Raw genomic sequence first — 22,726 nt, forward strand, 5'->3', positions numbered from 1 at the left:
AAAAAAATTGTGATTATGTTTTGTATGGTAGAGGATTAGGGCCAAATGTGAACATATAGCCTATATATTTTTAACAAACAAAAAAAATCTGGAATTCTGAGATAACAAAGTCAGAATTCCAACTTAATCTCCAGAGTTTTGACCTTAATCTAGAATTTTTACTTTTTGTCTCAGAATTCTGACTTTTTTTTACTCCCAGAATCCAGTTTTTCGGGAATCTGGTATCAAAGACTGACTTTAATCTCAAATACTGGCTTTTCTATTTTATGTATACAAAGGGGTCTCAAACTGAAATTACCTGCGGGAGCCAGTGAGCATCTATCTGTTTTGATATGGAACAATATATCGGCAATAATAACAATAAATAAAAAAATTTTATGCCTGCGAAATGAATCAATCAATAGAAAATACAGACAAATAATATGAAATCAATTGGGGCCTGCATGTGGCCCTCTCCCTCCGTCATTTAGGACAGCCCTTGAACACAAGTTAGAATAAGTTATGATTTGAATAATTAAAACTGCATACATTTTCAGTGCATACTGATGAAAGCCCACACACATATTTTATAGACTATGTTACTTCCTACTAAGGTTCAGTCAAGCATGTCAGTGTTGTTTTTAGTTACCATGAATGTACCAACCACACTGCTGTATCACCAGCACTAATAAACTCGAAAAAGACCAGAGTCAGGAGGAAATGACAGACTGAGGGGAGTTGGACATCTGCAGAAAATTCCCTTTTAATTAAGTCCAAACCATGCATACCGTAGCAGCCTACACAGCTCCACTGTTTTACAGTCAAGGACATGTTCTCGGAGGTAAAATGACAGCATACAAGTAGAATTTATGCCCTGCGGTTCTGTGCCTTTGCCAACCAATCTAGTTTTAGTTTACATCCATGTCTGCTCAGATTCGTACAGTGAGTGTAGTTAAGACTTGTCTAAATTAATTTGGTGTTTTTTTTTGTTCGCTCTTCTTGTTCGTTTTTTGCATATTATTTGTGTTATTGCCAAAGACATGTTTTGTGAGGTCACCGGTACACATTCATGCATAAATCTCTCATGCTGTCGCTGTGGAAGCTACTGCATTGAACTCATTGTCATTTTGGAAGCAACTACTTCCAAAAATTGTGCTTTTTTTTTTGGTTTTATCCCACTGGTCTAAGAATAAAATGTAGTGGTAACAAAGGGACACACATGCTCAGCAAGATAACCTGAGGCATGTAAATGATGCACCAAGAATTATTCTCTTAAACCATTACCTCACTTCTTTGAATAAGTCTTGACTCACATTTAGTTAGCAGTATCCTTTTTTGTATTGCCTGTATGTACATATTTACTTGTTTATTTATTTATTTTTATTTTCTTTTGCCTTTGTGGCAAATATCGTCCTGACAACAATATTTTATATTATAACTTTGTACTTTCTGTCTGATTTGTGTCTTGTATTGACAATCTTATAAACAAATCATAAATAAAAAAATAAAAAATCATTACCTCACTGCCATCATTTCAGCTGCAGGCACAGGAGAGGGTATGATGTTGTTGACACCAAATTGTGTCCCTACCACACATTTTCCCTAATCTTCTGCTGTCCACTTTTGGCGAGCCTCTGCTTACTGTGTCCTCAGGCTGCTGTTGTTCGCTGACAGGAATGGAGCCCGCTGTGATCTTACGCCGCTGTACAGCCCGTCCACTTGAATTTTTTCCAGCATGTTGTGCAGTCAGAGATGCTGCTGTTGTAACGTGTGGTTGTCCGACTTACTGCTGCTTCTGCTGTCAGCTTGACCCGGCCTGCTTGCTGTCCTCTGACCTCGCTCGCTAACGAAAGAGCTCCCGCCAACACAGCCGCCACTCGGATCACACTTCGGCCTGTTTTTTATTGAGTTGCCAACATGTGACTGATGAAATATTTACATGACATAGCAGGATGAAACACGGATATTTCTAATACCACGCAAAGGGGGTATGAACGGGGTGAAATGGCAACAAAGAAATGATTCAGTTTTGACGGTGATCCACACTATTGCCTCTAGATTTGCTCCATGTTGAGGTTTTGCAACCAAGGCTGCAGTGCATTTGTTATTGTTATTATACTTATGTACAAAGCAGTAGAATAGTAGTATAGAAAATAAAAAAATAAAAAACGTGAGTGTGAAAAGCTTATTTTTTCAAAGGAGTTGTTTTCACCCCCCGTTGGCTCTCCAAAATCTGTTTACTTCCACGTTGGCGTCCGACTCCATTTTTTAACCATGGTTTAAGTATCATGTGCAGGAAGCTTTTATTACTTTTTGAAGAAAGGCAGTCTTTTAGAAGTCGTCTTTTTCATTGTATTGTAATTGCACAAATACAGAAATTGTGTTTCCAGTCCCCCAGTGATAATTGTATGTCCAGTTGTTTTATAAGTAACTTCTCTTATTTCCCTGCTGTTTCTGAAAGCCCTGCAATATATTTCAGAGGTAATATTCTTGTTTTTCTTTTCATAAGCTTAAGCCACAATATCATTCACTCTACCGTCCTCTCTATTACCTGATTTTCTTTTAAAAACTATTTTTAGCCTTTCAAACACAAACACACAATTGACACACAAGTTGTGTGCTCTCAAAGTGCTTTCTGTAGTTTCATATTCCTTTGTGACTCTGATAGCAATGTTCTTAAATCAGTCATCAGTGGAAAAAGTTGCTGAAATACACTTCTGACTGGTTACTGCGCACGTTACATTCACAGATATGGAGGAATATATCGCACAACCTAACAAACTAAGTGTAACCGACTCTTATAATGTCCCAGTGGTGTTTTTCACAAACATGAATAGGCTTCGATCAGACTGTATTCATATAGCGCAAATTGAAATCGCAGCACAGAGTGCTTTACATGAAAAAATCACACCCCACACGCTCACAGACACAGACATGGTGAGTCTGTGAGTCACAGACATGAAGGCATCAGAGGGATATTAAAAGAGATGGGACAAAACTCCGGAAACACTATCCACATGGAAACACTGAGGTTGGATGAAAGTAAAAAAAATTAGGGAAAAATTTGTAAAAGAGAAAAAAAGCCAGACTAAAAAGGTGAGTCTTGAGTTTACTTTTAAAAATATGAAAGTTCTGAACGTGGACCCAGACCCTGAGTTTTAGTTTCTACTCCTGGGATGATTAAAGGACCAGAAACTGGCTCATATGGTAAAAGCAAGTCAGTTGAATAAGAGGACTCAAGACCATTAAGAGCTTTAAGAAACCATACACGGACCTTGTTGGATATCTTTCTGATAAACATTGCAAACTACAAATTAAAGCTAGATTGTGTAGTGGTCTGTATTTAGCGCTTTTCTAGCCTTGATGACCACTCAAAGCGGATTTTGTCACAAGCCATGAACAGAATAAACGCAAAAATGCATCACGCAATAGTTAAAAGTCTCAAGGTTTTTATATAAGCAAACAATGGCAGAGGTGTCTGAACACAGCAGGCACAAATTGTCGTCAACAGGCAAAATAAGTAGTTCTTAACCCTTAGTCCTCACGTGGCACGGATACACAACTCCATATATGGACATGGGGGGGTGGGGGTGTGTGTTTATAGGTCACCTATTTACAAAATGTGTTTTTCCATCTTCGTACGTGTTGTTGAGTCAAAGTAATGATTCATTTTCTATCGCCTTTTTTTCAGGAGTAGTGATTCCGTTTTTCTTTCATTTTTGTTCAGAATAACAAGCCATTAAACTGTGAAATGTGACGTATTTCCAGATTGCACAAATTCAATCTGATTTTAAAACATTTGAGTACTCTTTGCTCAGGTGTGTGGTGAAAATGGTGAAAAAAGTGCCTACAGATTGTGCTGAAAATAAGAATATAAGACACTCTATAGTTTTTATAGCCTCTGTTATATACGTTTTGACATAGTAGTGGGAAAAAACAGCTTAAATGCTCTGTGTTCTATTGGTTAAGACACTAGGAGTTTTCACAGGGAATCAAAGAGGTGGGAAAGGGGGCAGGAAGAGACACCTTAAATATGGAAACTTGATTAGACACTCATGACAGCTTTTCACTACAGTTCTTGCCATTCACCCATTCACTCACACATTTACACAGCACCTCTATATCAGTGCAAATTAAAACTAAATAAAGCAGGTTTTTAACCAATGATATATCAGACATTATTTGTTAGATCATTGGTCTTAGGGCATTGTAAATTATGCTGCATTGCAGTGCAACTCCAGGCAGGAGGCTGTGCCAGATGCCGGACAGGGTATTTAAAATCCAGACTGTCCGGCCTAAATCTGGACGTATGGCCACCCTGCATATACATCACAGTGTGGCTCCCCGCCAAAATGGTTGCTGAGTCCATCTGCGGCGCCATCGACCAGAGCATTAAGCATCAAGATGACAGATAACATTTTCCAACAGGAGAACATCCCAGCTCTCGACAGGAAACTCAAGTGGGCCTCTGGGGAACAGCACAGGACTGGCAGATGGACCTGGGGAATCAACTCAAATTCCCAGAAGACATCACAGAGGTGTTCTTTACATCATCCAAACGGGTGGTCATTCCCGAACTAACAGTGGAGGAGACTCGTGAAGGGAGACACGGGGAAATGCCCACTGAAGTGGGGAGCAGGGGGCTTGCGTGAAGGTTGTCGTGGGAGGCCTACTAGGTTATCTACACAAAAATTACAATTTCATATAGAATTCAGAACCTTTATTCTCGAAAAAAAAAGGAACTGAGTCAAAGACATTCTGTGGCTTGAAGTTTTGAGAGTAGATGTCCCTAAAATAACAACTACCATATGTTGGGATCAAAGATGAACCAGTAATTCTCAAAGTTGGACTGATGCACATCAATTTCTAACAGTATGGAAGGGGGAAATATAGTTTGTTGAGGGCATTTTTTCACATTATATTCTCCACATCTCACACACATCGGTCTTAAAATAGTCTGCGTAACAAGTTGGTGACAAGACAGCGCTGTACACAATTGGAGAGTTAAGGTGTAAAAGGTTCAGGTTTTTGTCTCGATGTTTTAGTCCAGTATTCAGTTGCTTAGAAAAAAAAAATTGGCCCTAGGCCGAGAGTCTCTTGGGCATCACTGGAGCGCTTAAAAGGAAAGCTATCAGCAGAGGCTGAGAAGATGGAGAGAAAGTCTCAAGATGACTGTCGATTAGAGGGGACAATCAGTGGGCTGATGCTTCTTGGACACAGGCTGGGAATTGCTCACTCCTGGTCACGTTGCCTGGGCCAGGAGTTCTGACGTTGAAAAGACCCAAAACCCACTATGACCCCAGGTACTATCACTGATGAAGCTCTATACTCCAACATCAAAATGTAGCACAAACAGTGCTTGAAGTGGTGCTGGTACTGTCCGAACTTCTTCGTTTTACTATTTTACTATTATTTTTTGTTCTGATTGTATATTCTGTCCAATTTACAATGGACACTTCCAAGGGTGCACAATGTGAAGGTTGCCCATTCTCATGAGAGTGTTTCTAGTGTCTAGGGTTTAGTTATATTCACTTCTAAATATACAAGTTGGCAAAATGTGTAACACAAGTAAATTTTTTGGTTATTTTGGACTTAACACTTAAATACATAGATGTGAGCATCACTTATTGTATATATTCTGGTATCATTTTTTTACTGAAAATGTTCATAATTTAGTGTTTAGGATAGGATGGATAAGGGGAGTACTGGCACTTGTTTTGTCCACACTTCACACACTGACCACAAGTGTGTTTTTATTTTTATTTATTTGCTCGGGATAAGTTCACCAAAGTAAAGACTTACAAAGAACTTACACATTATCTTTTCGTCTCCAAAATCATCCCATTCCTCTTGGTGCACTGGAGCATTAAATTTAAATGATTTCTTCCGTCCCTCCTATTTCCTCTAGCCGTTTCCCATTTCCTTTTTGATTTTCTGCAGACCGACTCAGTTTCCCCCCGCTGCTTGCTCATGCAGGACATACATTTAAAAACTGCTCACAAATTAATATTTGATATGAGAATAATTACAGAGACTCATTCTCTCATCTCTCTGTTTGTGTATGCTGTACTATTTCTGCTTTGTTGTTTTTCCCGGCAGTAAAGAAAACACTTAGCCAGTTTCCTGTGAATAAACTTGAATATTACAATTTATGAGGCCCGATGCTATGACTGGATCTACCGCAAAACATTTGCTTTGTATTCTGAGTCTCAGATTATGCAATGTGCGTTTGTGTATGTGTGTGTGCTTGTGTGTTCCCAGGAGTTTGTTCTCACGTCTCTTCACAGAAACAGAAACACAGGAGGAGAGAAAACACAACAAAACAAAACAAAAGAACCTGGTTTCTGAAGTGTTGCTTCTAAGTAAACCATTGAATTTCTTCAACATAGACGAAGCAAATATTGACATGTATTTTCAGATATGGAAGTATCAGAAGTTGACATTGTGATTATTCTCAATCAGCCATTTGGAAACTCTATTTAAACCTTAATTGATGTACTCAAGAGCCCAAAATTGGGGCTTTGAAATAGTCACAGTGTTAGCAGGCAGAAACAAGAACCTGTGGTGAGCAAATCGATAGAAACTTCATTACATGGAAGCCTGGCTAGTAATCTCCTTGGCTGCAGCTGTGAGGGGCACACACTCTTACCACAGCACCTGTTTTCAATGATATATCAAGCCTGCACCTGCAGCGAGACACACACATACACACACACAGAGCTTTAACACTCTCAGACTGTCATACCATCTCTCTCTATCAAATACAAGCTCACAAGGTTTTCATGTTATTTTACACTCTCCCTGCTTCTGTCTCACCTCTGCAGATGAGCCTCTCTCACATACACCATGTGCCAGGATGCATCTTTAGCAGCAGCCGACAAGAGCAGAAGGGTAGAGAAAGCTGATGAGAGGAAAGAGTGAAGGAGAAAGTGCCGGCGAGTGAGAGAGTGTGAGTGTGAGAGAAACACAGACAAAGAGAGAGAGAGAGTCAATACTGGGTGTAGCGGTTGAGTAGTTTTTCATCTGTACCCCTAAATTGTGCAGTATATACTGTTATGTTGACACAAATCTATTCCAATAAGAATAATAATTGTGTATCTGTATGACACATTTCAAACTAAGCACACACAAAACAAACAGAATACAGACAAGGAATACAAAATAAAACCTAATTAATCTATACTTAAACAGATATTAGGTCAACGTCAATACAGATACAAATGTCAAAATTAACATGACATTTGGGAGTAAATATTTTTATAGAAATGTGTATACCTCTTTCTCCTTTTAGGTATTTATACATATTTTAATATTCTCAATTATTCTTTTTTTTTTGTCTTCTCTTTGTACAAAACAGGATTTTCGCAAAGTTGTAGTCTGGAATGTTACAAATGAATCTTCTTGAATCGTGACAAATTGATGAATAATTAAATACGAATAGAAAATGAAAGTTTACGTAAAACCCAGGTAAATTATGCAAAAACAAGTGCAATAATAACTAAAATAGAAACTCTAAGTTTGAAGCTGTGGGTAAACATCTGTACTCGAACTATCACATGAAGATGAAACACAACTAGAGGTTTCTGCATTTTTAAAAGTCGTTTAAATCCATCTGCAGCTGATTTTTGGACCAAAATTGGTTTGCGTGAAAATGAGGTGGAGAAATGACAAATCATCTACTTATCTGAAGTAAATACTCACCCTTTTGGATTTTAATTCATTCTTGGTGTTTTATTTAAACCTATGTCATTATTTATCAATAGACAATTAAAAAAGTTTTATTTCTTGTAGAAAATGCAAACTTTGAATCATTATATGAAATGTTCTACTCTTATTTCAAGTGTCTTGCCCTAGTAATAAAATTATTGACATTAGAAAGATGGACTTATTTTAAGAGTTACGGCAGCCATTGTTTTCCAATCTGGGGAGGATAAATTAGATAAGTAAAAGAATTAGGATTAGGATATAGGTTATAGTCCTTTATGATTTAAAATGCTGTCTTTGTTTTTGTGCTTTTTTTAATATTCATAAAGTTTAACAAAGGGGAAAGTAAGCACCCTTTAAACATTTTAGCCCCAACATTTGCACTAATCTAATTCTGCTGTAGGATACAAGGAGCAGTGAAAATACAGATTTGGACTGGTTAATGGGATGTATTCAGTTATATCAATTCAGCCAGTAGGTGGCAGTGACAGCGTAAGAACAACCAGGTCTGACTTCATTCAAAGAAGTCATTTTGCAGAGATATAATGTAAAAGAGGCTTGTCCCAGGCTTTTACACTCAATTCCATTTATATACAAAAGACAAAACTAATCACACCTCCTCCTCCTCCTCCTCCTCTCCGCTCCTGCTTGGCTTCATGGTGACATATACAGAGGGGTAATATTGAGGCCTGTCCCCCCGAGAGTGAAGGATGCAGCTGCAGTGCTGGCTCATGCACGCTGGAGTGTGTTGAGCTGGAAACGGTTCCTCTGTGATGAAATTAAAGACACAGGATTGGTTATTAATTGTCTTATATCACACTGACTGAGCACACCATGATGCTAAAAGTCAATACTGGGATTTTATCAAGAGGAAATATCTACTGTGTATGCAAATGATGGCTATTATGCATCCACACACATTGCAAAGTAACGCAGAGCCGTTTTAAGCCTAGCTGATATAAAATATTAGGACTGGGTGGATAATCGCTGTTGCTCTGCGTTTCTCAATCAAAACAATAACAGAAAATCCAGTTTGATGATGTCAGGAAACAGTGTGGGTTTGTGGGAATGTGTTGTTACCACTGTAAAGGTGGTACCTTCGTCACTCTGATATTTCATAGGGGTTTGACTTGGAAGATACAGCAGAGACGGTAAAATGGATAATGTCATTAACTGTATTTGCACTACATTGTATTATGGGGATGATTTTAGCAAATATTCTGTGTTAAAAAAACATTCCCAGAAATTATGAAAAGTATGTGTTTTTTGAAATAGATGTTATGGTATAATATACAGTAAAATACATTGATATTTTTATAGTTTTTTATAAAAATAATTATAACAATTAATTGCCAAAAATGATGGGAAAAAAATTGGTGTTGTAGCCCTTTTCAACTAACAAAGGGTGATATATAAGATATTAAACATTTACTTGCGGTGTTGCCATTTGTAGACGGTCCCTGCCTTCACGCTCCTATCACAGCCAGGTGTTCATAACCTTCGGCTCCTTTACGTGAAAGCGAGGTTGTAGCTGATTGTCTTACTTACTTACTGATAACATGTAACCTTTGCCACAATTGTTCTGTCTTACTTTATCGAATTGTCTGTAAACTGCTGTCAGCTTGATTAGAAATGCTGAAAACAATAAGTGCACATTAATTAACATTAGTAAATGCTGTAATAATCATTTGCTAACTGTTAATACATGTTTTAACAAATATTTAATAATGTTATTCAGGTTAATTAAGGTATTAATTCACATATTTTTCAAGGGTTTGTAGGCACTTAACGCAGTAATAATGCAATAACTGTTAACTGTTTATGGGAGTGCTGAATAAGCACTGCTTAACTATAATTTATAAACCATTATTAACCTTTATTAATGCTCCTCATGAGCCTTTTGTAAATTTAGTCGCTTAACAAAAATTTCGAGCTAAATAAGCCATAAGTGAGCACAATAATTATGTATTAATCATAAAAAATAATAATGGTTAATAAATGCTTAACTTACATTGATGCACGTCAGTCAGCAGTGCATTAACATTTTGTTTATGCACGTCTGACTGGCGTTGTCAGAATAGCTTTTGGCTAATATAGGTACACGAGTGAACAGAATTCATAACATTAGTCTTGTCATTTTTAACCTATTTTTGATAAATGTCACACGTGGTGTCTTTAACAAATGTTGCCACGTGTCGTGTTTAATCTGAAGGTTTGGGTCAATTCGCAGGAATCCGTTTTTTGCGACAAACACAAAGTTTGATTCATGAGCCGTTGTAAAACTAGTATATCTGACTGCGGCGCATTGATTGGACGAACTGCACATTCTTATTAGTAACAATGCAGCTGTGCTGCCTGTTTCTGGAACACGACAAATGAAGCAGCCATTCCAGCTGGCTCGGTGACTAATTACATTTACAGGCTTCATTGGTTCATTTGTACTGCACCAATGTCACATGCAATCTATCACACATCAAGCTATTTAGATTACGGTAATAGTTCAGCTCCCTAATGTTTTGAGGCATTTACACAATTACACTGATGGGCCCAAAGGGAGACTGACCAGAGCAGGTCACAACAATGTGAGACTTTCCCTCAAGGAAACTCCCTCTGATTAATGATCATCCTGTGTCATTCTTCTTCTTTTTTTTTGTTGTCCTGTCTGTGATGAAATGATTGCACAAAAACAATGGGCAGTCTGATCAGGACATTGCATGTGACATAGCCGCTTATGTAAATGGCTATGAAGTTATTATCTGTTGTAAAATATAGAAATGCTGAAGAAAATGCTAATGTATTTGGTTACTGCTGCTAAGGTCACGGCTACTCTTCCTCTACATAAAGAGCGTCAACGTGTATTAATTTTTTCATGAAAAAACAAACAAAACCAGTACAAATCAAGTGAAAGTAAAAGAGAAGAAACAAAAACACTAAGAAAAAAACACGTTAATAAACAATTGTCTCATCACTCATTTGCAGATCTGCACACATCGGCTCTAGGTACATTCACACTAAATTGTTGTTTTACTTTCACAGGAAATGATTATGTGTATATTTATAATAAATGACTGAGATTGTACTTTCACAGTAAGTTACTGTGTCATTTTATAATAAATGACTGTAATAACTGACACAGTTATACCAAATATTACTGCGATTAACAGTATTTCCTGTATACCTTTGCAGTAACTATGTCACACAGTATGTAAAAGACACTTTAAATGAGTTTTCCTGTAATGGCCACATTACATAACAGAAGAAAACCTAACAACAGCAGAGAATGTTCATATCATTTTTTATCAGAATTTAGTGTCCTTTAACATTCTTACCTCATGTATTTAATCAATTCATTTATTTGCTTATATTAAGTACTGATTCATGTATCTATTTCATAATCTTTTATATAATACTATTTATGTTTTTAATTTATCTTTTACCATCGTTTTCCTCCTGTTTAGATCACCCATTATAGTCTTTTAGTCTCCAGTTCCATGAGTTTCCTCCCTTCCCTACTTCCTTTGCTTTCCCCTTTTCCTCACTTCCTTCTCTCCCTTCTTACTTCTTCCTTTCCTCACTTCCTCACTTCTCCGTTGCTGTTTTTTAATACATAATACCAGCGTTTCGTTTGAAACAGTTGTTCGGATGGGTGCCAGGATGTTTTTTATCCTGTGAAGCACTTTGAGTTGCATTGCCTTGTATGAAAAGATCTGTATAAATAAAGTTTGATTGATTGGTTTCGCTAACAATTGCTGACAATTTCGCTTTTCAATTAATTAAAATGATCAATGAAAGAAAGAATGTGAGATTAAATGTGTTCAGTGTCAATATTTTGGGTTTTTCTGGACACTGTGACATTGAGCCAGCATGAAACTGAGGACATTTATTAAAGTTGCAGCTGACGCCCTTGACTTTCGCTCCACAGATTGTTTGGACTGATGAAGTTTTCCAGCACCTCCTGAGTCATGGAGCTCTCTGGTATCTATCAGGATAGCTTAGCGGCACTTTGATTAAAAAAGAAAAGACCAGGGTTAACGGGACATCTGTTCGGAAATCTGGGCAGAGATTACCCAGCATCATCTTACAGCAGCAAATTGTGTCATTAAGACCAAAGTAATACAGCCTCTTGGCCTTGTTCAACCTTTGAGTTTGTTTTGTTTTTGGGTGGAAAAATATTACATATACTGTTGTTTTTTAAAATTCATTAACAAGAAGTTCATTAAATATATGAAAAATTTAATTAAAGATTAGTTTAATAATTGCAGAGGCTCTGAAACATACACTTATTACAATACACAGTACATTTTGCAAAAAGACTGTAGTTAACTTATATTTTCAAATCTACAATCTGGAGCACTGTAAACTAAATTAAATATTTTAATGTTAAAATACAAATAAGTGTTACATTTGGCACTATTACAGTGTATTTGAATATTTCAGTGTTTGAAACTTAAATTTAACATTATTCCAAGGTGCATTTACATTTTTTATGCTGAAATTCAATGTAAAGTGTTAAATGTTACATTATTCCAGAGCATGTTCGACTTTACCGTATACAACAATCAGAAAAGATAAGTAACAGATATCATTGAAGTAATATTCAGCATATGTCAGAGGACAGATTTGAAACCGGGACATTGAATATAATGCAATAAGGATGATAATCAAAATGTTTTTATTTTAGATGATTCATTTTTAGATCAAAATCTCATTTCTTTTCCTTTTCTGTTGTCGTTGTCATGATGAGACAACTTGTGACTTAAGAAGTAACAAACGAGAGCCAACAGACACAGAGGTCACCGTCTCAGGTTTATGTGACACATGAACTGAACAGCAACACTGGCTTTTGTGTTCCAGCTCCTTGTAAAGCAACTGCTACAGAGTAAATAATCTAAAGAGAAAAAAAAACAGCCTTTAACATTTCGACATATTATTAAGTTGCATCTGTGTTTATTTGTGTTTACCTGTGACTGAACTAAAGTAACTAAAAAAATAATTGTTAATGATGCTTTATTTTCATTTTTAATGAAACAAACTGTCTTGATTCATGCCCAGTTTGACTTAGAGGTTTTTTTCCATTGGTAATTTTCTTTAACAGAACATGTTTACTTCAATTATAGAGATAAATACTTGCATTGTTTTTCTGCTCTGTCATCTCTAAACTGACTCTAATTTCCATCATAAGCTGTTTTACTACATTCTCCTACATCTACAGTCTGTTTTACCAGCCACTTTGTTCGGTAAACAGGACACCAAATACTGTATAAGGGCACCCGGTGTGGTGTTTGATGCATTTATTTTCACAATGGCTTAAAGGTGGCATTCTTCAGGCAGCTACTAGTTAATAAACAGTACTTAGATCATAAACATCAGTTATGTCATCATATCAGAATACGAACTTCATGTGCACAAAACAAAAACAATGAAGATATTTTGGAAAAAAAAATGAATGCTTGAATTGGGATTGAGAGGTACGTAAATGAGTGGCTCTGAAGAGACTGGAGCTATGGATGGAATATGTATGACATCTTGAAGAGGTCTAGTCTCTGACCTCTGGCATTAACAAGGCATTTTATCCCAGAAAACTGCAGCTCACTGGATATTTTTCTCCTTTTTGGATCATTCTCTGTAAACCCTACATATAGTCATCCATGAGAACCCCAGTAGATTAGCAGTTCATGCCATGTTCAGACCTTTCTTCCTCATTCTGGTGCTCAGTTTTAATTTCAGCAGCTTGTCTTGACCATGTCTACATGCCTAAATGCAGTAAGTTGGTGTCATGTGATTGGCTGATTAGACTTTTGCATGAACAGGCACTGGTGTACCTAATAAAGTGAGTGTAAATTGGGTAGAATAAAAGTAGTTTCTCAGGTTCAGGCAGAAACAACAAATACATTCAACACTAAAAACAATGTTGATATTACATACTAGATATTAGACGCAAGGTGGATTTGTCCAATAAAATATCCATGTTAATGTACTGTCTACATAGTCATGAAAATACTATATTCCATAATTGTGCAGTTATGAAATTAATATAGATTTGACATTTTGAGGCCACATACTGTACATAATTGTCCATCCACGGCACGCTTGCGATGTGGCATGACAGCAAAAGCCTGACGAAAAGAGGGTGACTGTGTCTCAATCCACTCTTCCACCAGAGAACTTCAATTACTCATTTTCTCAGAGTCTCTCTGTCTGCTTCCAATCCCAGCAAACAGCTGGCCCGGGCATTTAGAACACATGGGGATTATGAGGTTGATTTAGTTAAAGGCTCAATCCAGAATCCGACCGCAGCAACGACTTCTGATCACAAAAATCACAAAAATTACCTCTCTGCTGGCTTTTCTTAGATTGTACACACTTTTTATGCATAATCTAATCTAATCTAATCTATCCATCTATCTGTCTATCTATGTATAATAGTATGTCTTTTATAACATTAAACAGAGTTTTTATTTAATTTTTAAATTTTTTTTAACATGTATTGCTCTTAATCATCATATATAAAGCGACATAATTCATGTTCCAGTTGGACAATAAAATTCCATTTGCTTTCATTTATAGTCGTGTTAACTAAGGTCAGATTAAAGTAATCTCACTTTCCTCATCTTGCTTGTGTCATTAAAAACTCAGCTGTTATTGCTGTGCTATAATTTTCCCACAGAAATCCAAACTATGCTGCTTTTCACAAAACATGGGTGTGCACATAAAATACAGGTGTGTTTATGGTTCAGTGGTTTGTTTGTTTTTTTTTGTGGCATGAGTGAAAGGTGAATCTGTATTTCAAGTTACAGTTCCCAGTGGGCCCTCATTGGTTAACATAGAGGGCCCGATTTGCATACGGTGGGAGTGGCCTGAGCCAGCACTGGGATGAATGACTTGTTCAAGTCAGACAGTAATAAGGCGTCGCACTCAGCAGAGGTCTGTGCTGCTCAGCACTCAAAATGCCTGAGTTAATTCGGCGGCCACTCTTACTGCTGTGAGTGAGTGGGGAGTGCTGGACTGACATGAACATGATCAACTGCAGACGCCCCAGTCGTAGCAACAGAGGAGGGATATGGGTAAGTTTTATGATCCTTCACTAACTTCACTTTTATGATACACAGTTTATTTATTTTTTTCCAACGGAGGCACAGACACAGCCAGGCCCCTCTATATATCACAATGTTTATCTTCATGCCACTGACTTTAAAGATGAATCCAATGAACCTGTGTAATTTCTTGAATCATCACAACGATGAGTTATAGCGTGCTACTAGTCGATTTCACACTGAGAAATAAAGCATCAGTAATGGCTCTTATTTTTAAATGTCAGTCTTTTTTGCAACTCTATACATCTTCTTAAGCTTGTGCAAAAAACATTAAACTCCTGAATACGTCTAGTTTTGTGGAACAGTTGGCCAAAGTAATTATGATAGCAAGTGTTACAACGAGGAAATTTCACCTTATTTTTTGCAAATCTAGTGTTTTCTGCAACTCTCATTTCACTGTTCTCTTTACTAGTCGCCCTGTGCACTAAAGGTAAACCCCTGACATACAGTACATCAAGTTTGACATCACAGTTGACTAAAGTAATCGTCATAATGAGAGTTACATACAGTATGTGTAATGGTTACACTTCAAATCATGGTTGTGTGTGTGCTACTAATAAAAATAGTCAATTTCCCACTGAGAATTCTGCAGTTCTCATTTAAACGGTTATCGTTACTGATCTTCATATGGACTAAAGTTTAAACTCCTGAATACATCTAGTTTTGTGGAGTTGGCTAAAATGATCCTGATAATGAGAGTTACATATGGTATGTGTAATGATCACAATTCAAATTGTGGTTGTATGTGTGGAAAAGGTTCTTGCTACTTGAAGTAAATAGTCAATTTCACACAGAAATAAAGACTCAGTAATGCCGTCTCTTTTTTCTTTGCAAATCTTACCCTTTCCTGCTACTCTCATTAAACTGTTAACTTCACTCATCTTCTTAAACTTGTGCACAGAAGTTAAACTCCTGAATAAGTCTAGTATCATGGATCTGTTGGCTAAAATAACCATGATAATCAGAGTTATAGTATGTGTAATGATTACATTTCAAATAATGTAATCAGTAATGTCTTTTTTGCAAATCTTACCGTTTTCTGCGGCTCTCATTAAACGTTTATCTTTACTCATCTTACAGGGATGGTGCATCCTCCTGCTTCACATCAGCCCTCTCTCCTGTTTTGCAAATTTCAGCCAAGCAAAAGAGCTCATCTATAAGATAAAGGAGGGATTACCCACCGGGACCTTCATAGGGGCCATCGGAGTCGACTTAAAGTTGGATTTCACCGTCCAGCCCCCCTTTCTGTTCAATCTCCCACAAAAGGAGGTCATTCAGCAGTATGTAAACCTAAATAATACCACTGGGGAGCTTTACACATCTGCTACAGAGATTGACAGGGAGACCCTCTGTCCTGATAACTCAGCGCGCCATGGATGTGTCCTCTCGCTGGACGTGTTTTTGTTGCCTCAGCAGCACTTTCAGCTAATCAAAGTCAAGATCATAATTGAGGATGTGAATGACAACAGGCCAAAGTTCCCTGTGAATGAGATCTGTATATCCGTCCCTGAAAACACACATGTCAGTGCTCGTTTCGCAGTGGAGCACTCTGCCATGGACCCGGACCTGGGTTCTCATGGAGTACAGACCTACTGGCTGGTTAATGACTTTGGCATGTTCACACTGGATGTTGAGGAGAATGAGGGAGGCGAGCTCACACCCTTCCTCATTGTGACAGAAGCCTTGGACAGAGAGAAACAGGCTGAATACATCACAGATATCATCGCAGAGGATGGGGGGACTCCTCCTCTACTTGGCGCGGCCACCTTTAAAATTGTCATCACGGATGTAAATGATAACTGCCCCCAATTCACCGTGACACATATTAACATCAGTCTACATGGAAATACAAGCAAAGGGGCACATTTGGCACGTTTGCACGCTTTTGACACCGACCTTGGTGTTAATGCACAGATCAGCTACGCTTACAGTGACAGAGTGCCAAGGGACACGAGGAGCTTGTTCCATTTGGATAAAATCACAGGCTTGATTAAGCTTGCAGCAAAAATAGACTCTGTCACGGCCACGTTTTACAAACTCACTGTTCTGGCTAATGGACCTGGTTGTATTCCTGCTGTTGCTACGGTCACTGTCCATATCATAAAGGATATCACTGGCCCTCCTGCTGTCATACCACGGTATATCGCACCAGAAAAGGAGGGAGTGGTGACAGTCAAGGAGTCAGAGCCAGCATTCTCTCCAATTGCTTTTTTCACTGTGAAGAACATTGATAAGAACCAAAAGGTGGACTGTAATTTGGAAGGAACCGGTCCCTTCAGGCTTGGCCCCTATAAGCAGTTCAAGAACGAATATCTGCTGGAGACAACGGAGCCCTTGGACTATGAAAAGACACAGGACTACGATCTTATTGTGGTCGCTAAGAATACTCAAGGACTTGTAATCAAGACCTACCTCAAAGTGCAGGTACTGGACGAGAATGATAACGCACCAGAGTTTCAGCAATCTTTGGTGGAAATATCCATTGAGGAAAACAATCCACCAAATACCTTTCTGACTCAGCTCCAAGCCACAGACCTGGACGGCGAAGGCAGAGGGGAAGTCAACTACCTCCTGGGAGGTGATGCACCTGGGATGTTTGCTGTGGATCGCGTGACAGGAGTCCTGACTGTAGCCACATCGCTTGACCGCGAGGAGAAAGAGAAATATCGCTTCATTGTGAGAGCAGTGGATCAGGGGACACCCAGGAGGGAGTCCATTGCAACCGTGCTGCTGACAGTGCAAGACCGCAATGACAACAGTCCCAGATTCATCAATAAGGACTTCACTTTCTTTGTGCCAGAGAACTTCCCCGGTTACGGCGAGATTGGGGTCCTCTCAGTGACAGATGCTGACGCTGGAGAAAATGGCTGGGTCGCACTTTCCATCATCAATGGCAGTGACATCTTCATGATAGACACGGGTCGAGGCACACTGAGGACTATGACGTTGCTGGACCGCGAGCAACAAGGGACGTATCATTTGTGGATTGAGGCCATCGACGGTGGACAACCTGCCCTTTCCTGTGTTGCCATGGTGACTGTGTTGTTGTTGGACGTTAATGACAACCCTCCTATTGTCCTCTTTCCCCAGTCCAATCAGTCTTACATGCTAGTGCTACCAAACACATTACCAGGAACATCAATTACAGAGGTGTATGCTGTGGATAAGGATACAGGCATGAACGCTGTGATTGCCTACAGTATCATTAAGAGGAAAGGTGGTGAGCCGGGGTCATTTGCTATTGACCCAGACACTGGAAATATCACATTAAAGAGGGAGCTCAACAACCGCGGCCTCTACAGCCTGCTGGTGAAGGTCAGCGATCATGGCCAGCCTGAACCTCTTTACTCAATGGTTACAGTCAACTTTTTTGTAAATGAAACAGTCAGCAATGAGAGTTACATCCAGAGCCTGCTGACCAAAGAAGCTGACATCGAGATAGAGGAGAGGCCTTGGTATGTTGGCCAGATGACAGAAGGGCCTGAAAGGTATGAGCTGTGTCCATGTCAGCCTGCCCTTATTTTTCTTTCAGTGACATGCCTCGGGCTGTTTTGCTTGGTTGTTGGTCTAACAGCTTATATATGCCGCAACAGGTTTAAAAAGAGCAGAAAGAGAAAATCAGAGGTGGAAATGCCTTTAAAAATGAAGAATGACTCCATGCAGATTGTAAACGGAAAGCTCAGGCAGATCTCAGACACCTAACATCCATCTGTCAACGAAATTAAAAAAAAATCCAGTTTACATGAATGTTTACAAAACTCACTGTGAGTTAGTAAGTAAGTTTCTCATTTTGCTTGTGTCATACAAATTCAATAATTGTGTTATAAATCACTGGTTCCCAAACAATGGGTTGGGACCCACAGATGGGTCATAGGAGATTTATTTGGGGTCCCCAAAAATTTATTTATGTACACATTTCTTTACCAATTCAAAATGAACACAGATATGGCTATAATTTAATTTTTTTACATGATTTTGCTCTTGTCATGACTGATAGATAGTTTGCCATCTTTAAATAAGTGGGTCCCCGTGTAGAAAGTTTGGGAAACACTGATTTAAATTATACGCCATGGGTTTGTCATTGTGACACACACACTACTTTGTCCACATCTACAGTGTAGGAGTACAGACATGACAGATTTGAAGTGTCAGAAAACCAAAGTAATCCAATAGTAGTTGTGTCAAATCAGCAGCTTTATCACAAAGTAAAGGGAGCAACCAATCCGAGTTCAAATATAACTTCCAAAAAAACATTTGCATTAGCATTAAATGGTCAAATTACACGCACAACAAATGTTTATTTCTCAGCTCCTGGTATCACCTAATCTGTGCATTGTATTTTATTTGTTTTCCATATACAGTTCAAATGTAGATCAAGATTTATAACTTTAAGGCGACTTTAGAGAACATTAGGGAAGCACACAGTGTCATGTATCAATTTGAGGTTTTAGAAAGCTAGCATACTAAACATGATTTTTTATGAACATGACAATTCATTTATAATTTGAAACAGGCTTAGGGACCAAAAACAAAGGCAATCAATTTCTAGTTTTACCAGCACTTGCAATCACATTTTCTTTGTTATGGGCTGATATGTATTCCAAAATTCAAAAAAACATAATAACATACAACAAGATGAGGTTGAATGCTTGGAAAGATAAGTGATTTAAGATGTGTGTTGTCAAAATCCTGTGTGACATTTTGCCCTACTTTGTGTGAAGGCTCACTGACTGTGTACTGTGTGTAAAACAAAGTCCATTATTTTCATTTCACTGGACAATTTGAATTGTTTCCTCACTGTCATGCATTTGCTTCAGTTATACAGTATGTCACCCTCCTTTAAAAAAAACCAAAAAACCCATGGAATTCTCAATGTGTCTGTGAAAACATGGTGTTTATGACAGAAAATTGAATTATCTATTAAAGATTCTTTATTTTTATAATACACTGTCCTCTGCATGTCCTCTTTTTGATATTTGGAAGGGTTTATACTGTGACTCGTTGTTTAAAGGTCCCATGCGTAAAATTTACATGAGGTTATTTTCATTTGCTGCGTCAGCAAATCAATTTGTGGGCTTTTTACAGAAGCCCACAATGGACACACTAAACATTTTGTGAGATTTGATGCTAACTAAAGGCTTCATAGGTTCTCTAACACACTTGGAGGGAGGAGGGAGGGATATTCAGCTGCAACATGCAACTTTCACCAATAAATGTTGCAACATTTCACAACTGCACCATTAACTAACACAAAAATAAACACTACATCGTTGAATAAAAGACAGCTTCTTAAGTATTGTATTTTAGAAGGGTTAGGGTTATCAAACGAAAGTCAGACCACGCAAGAGAAAAATCTGGTGCTCAATACAACCACAGCTTTTTACCTCAGATTAAGATGACACACGGCAAGTTCCAAACTCCTGAGACGTTGCACAGTTGTTGTCATCACCTGGGTGTCATATCTACACGGTGAGGTAACACCCAGCAACCCATCATCACACTGTGCTGACTTGTAACAGCTGCTCCTGTGCACAACACACCAGTATCTGCAGTTACAGTCAGTGTAAGAAACATATCTCAGCCTTTTTGACTGATCCTGCCAACCAGTGCACTGCTAGTGTAACTATATCATTACGAAATATCAAATATAAAGTGGTTCTGATGCTTTTTTTTCCTTACACCACATACACCCACAATGCACTAAACTGCTGCTCCTTTGACCTTTGCCTGTTTTTATATGATTGCTGTGAAAAGTTGTGCACACAGACTTAACAACACCTTGTATTCTTGTTAACAAAAACCCACACACGCACACACTCCCAAGTAAGGAACTGCTATTGTACTATGATGTCCTTTAAAAACCTGTTTGGGGTTTGGCTCTTGACAAAACTGGAAACATGCAACCAAACAAGTGCTTGGAGTCTGTTCACACGTGCAGCTGATGGAGTTATAATCAGCATGTCAAAGACCGAAACACGTCATGTCATGTAAGCAACAGAGCACATCAGCAGATTGACAAAGCTCAGTGTAATCCTCAGTAATCACCACTGGCCAAACTGTGGATGCGTAAATAGGCTGGGGGAAAAAAAGATCTGTGTATATGTGCAGAGTTATGTGAAAACAGGGAACTACATATACATAGGTTTTGTAATGACACCACTTGACTCATGATGAGACATAAGAAGGGCATTTTGTCTACGTTATGTCATAGAGGAGTGGAAATAGATTAAACATCTGAGAGAGGTTCAAAAGGCCATTTGGGTTCAGCTGTGTGAGATAAAGTGAACTGTGTAGGAGTTCAATATGTTAGAGAAGTCCTTGTTTTGACTTCAGTTTAGGTTAGTTTTGCATATACATTTAGCATAAAATGAAGAAAGGAATGGAAAAAGAATATTAAAAACATGTCAGGAGAGGTCAAAAAGTCAAAGGCTTAAAGGACCTTAAAAAAACTAATACATCAACTAAAAGAAAGATAAAAGACCAAAAAAAACTAAACTTGCACAATGTCAGAAAAAATGACAATTAATTCCGAAATGACACAATATAAAACTAATATAACAATGTAAAAAATGCACACATCTTCACAAATACAAAAAAAATACAAAAAAATAAACCATTATTGAATAAATCATTATTCAAAAGTAAAACTAATTATTTTTCAATATGTTTTACAATGACAATGTCTGATGGCTATGAGAACTTTGGAGTTCTATATTTGTACAGCAAAATATCTTTTATTTTTATTTTATTTAATCATTTAGTTTTCAAAAATCAAAATGAACAAATACGGCAGCATAATATGAACTAGAAAATTCCGCGGCAAAATTTCGAGCATGCCTGCTTTGCTTGGTGCAGATGTTGTTGGGTGCAGGGCTTGTGCTAGTAAAGGAGTAACATTTGGGTGGATTGAACCTTTAAAACTTGAAGTATTTAGACAAAGTTGTATTTTGGTGGAATCACCCTGTAAAATAGACTGACTCATAAGCTCCTCCCACTCCCCCTTTCCAAAAATGTGTGGGGTTTTTCTCAAAACTGTGGGAGGAGTTACACGGCTCACAAGCCCCTCCCTAATTCCCCCCCTCCTCCTTCCACACACACACACACACACACACCTCTGCCTAACTGTCCAAAACCTGCATTCACGCACACACCTGTGGTTCTCCCAAACCTCTGACAAACAGAGAAAACAGCATGTTTTAAAGTTGTCATATTTCACGGTTGATGATAGAGATGACATTTTTGGTTTGTGAGCGTCAGGAGGCTTTGCAGCTCAAACATTTAAATTTGTGAAAAACAGGTGTGAATTGACAGAGAAATCACAGTTTTAAAATCACCCTCGTCTTGATTTTTCCAAAACTCCAAAGCAGATTTTTAACATTTTAACAAAAACGGGAGGAAACGGAAGAAGAAGAATGAACGCCAGTACGATTACAAGAGATGCTTGCGCTGCAATGCATTCTAGTGAGAACTCTAGGGACTCTATTTTCCACTGTGAATTTCTTTAATTGTTTCCTTCCATTTGTATTATTTGTGGTGCCAGACAGTTTTTAGTCATTCGTTTCATTGCTGCTATTACCGTAATATTCTGCATAGGCATCTTTGAGATGGCTGAGATAGTATGTTGGGGAACACCATGATATCTGAGAGTCTATTATCTGAGTTGCATGTGCAGTATGTGAATCTATCATTTACATGTTTATCTACAGTAAAATGTGCAGAATTGGCAAACCTGGATCAACCCCTGCATCACCCTTGCATGAAATAATCCAATTTGGGACCTTTAATTTGATCCCTTGCTGAAATTTACAGCAACTGCACGATTTTAAGGCGCTAAAAATGAAATAAAAATAGTAAGAGCTGTTCCAAGTTGTAAAGATGTGATTAGCCAAATACATGCTTGGCTAACGGCTGTGCTATAGGCCCAACAATGAATTTGTGTCCGTGTTGCA

General features: G+C 38.1%; 1 protein-coding gene across 1 annotated transcript; it reads left to right on the forward strand.

The window, feature by feature from the left end:
- The first annotated feature begins 14,597 nt into the window (after positions 1-14,597).
- LOC131459154 (protocadherin-20) lies at positions 14,598-19,722 on the forward strand. Its single transcript, XM_058628630.1, has 2 exons — positions 14,598-14,747; positions 15,858-19,722. The coding sequence occupies exons 1-2, from the start codon at positions 14,694-14,696 to the stop codon at positions 18,477-18,479; spliced, it is 2,676 nt and encodes an 891-aa protein (XP_058484613.1). The 5' UTR covers positions 14,598-14,693; the 3' UTR covers positions 18,480-19,722.
- Positions 19,723-22,726: the final 3,004 nt, after the last annotated feature.

Source organism: Solea solea, chromosome 5 (assembly GCF_958295425.1).
Source record: "Solea solea chromosome 5, fSolSol10.1, whole genome shotgun sequence".
In the NCBI taxonomy this organism is placed as follows: Eukaryota; Metazoa; Chordata; class Actinopteri; order Pleuronectiformes; family Soleidae; genus Solea; species Solea solea.

Excerpts from the sequence above, each read along its gene's own strand:
- LOC131459154 (XM_058628630.1), top strand. The coding sequence starts at position 14,694 with ATGAACATGATCAACTGCAGACGCCCCAGTCGTAGCAACAGAGGAGGG. Across the intron at positions 14,748-15,857 it reads GCAACAGAGGAGGGATATGG|GGATGGTGCATCCTCCTGCT; the intron begins GTAAGTTTTATG and ends CTCATCTTACAG.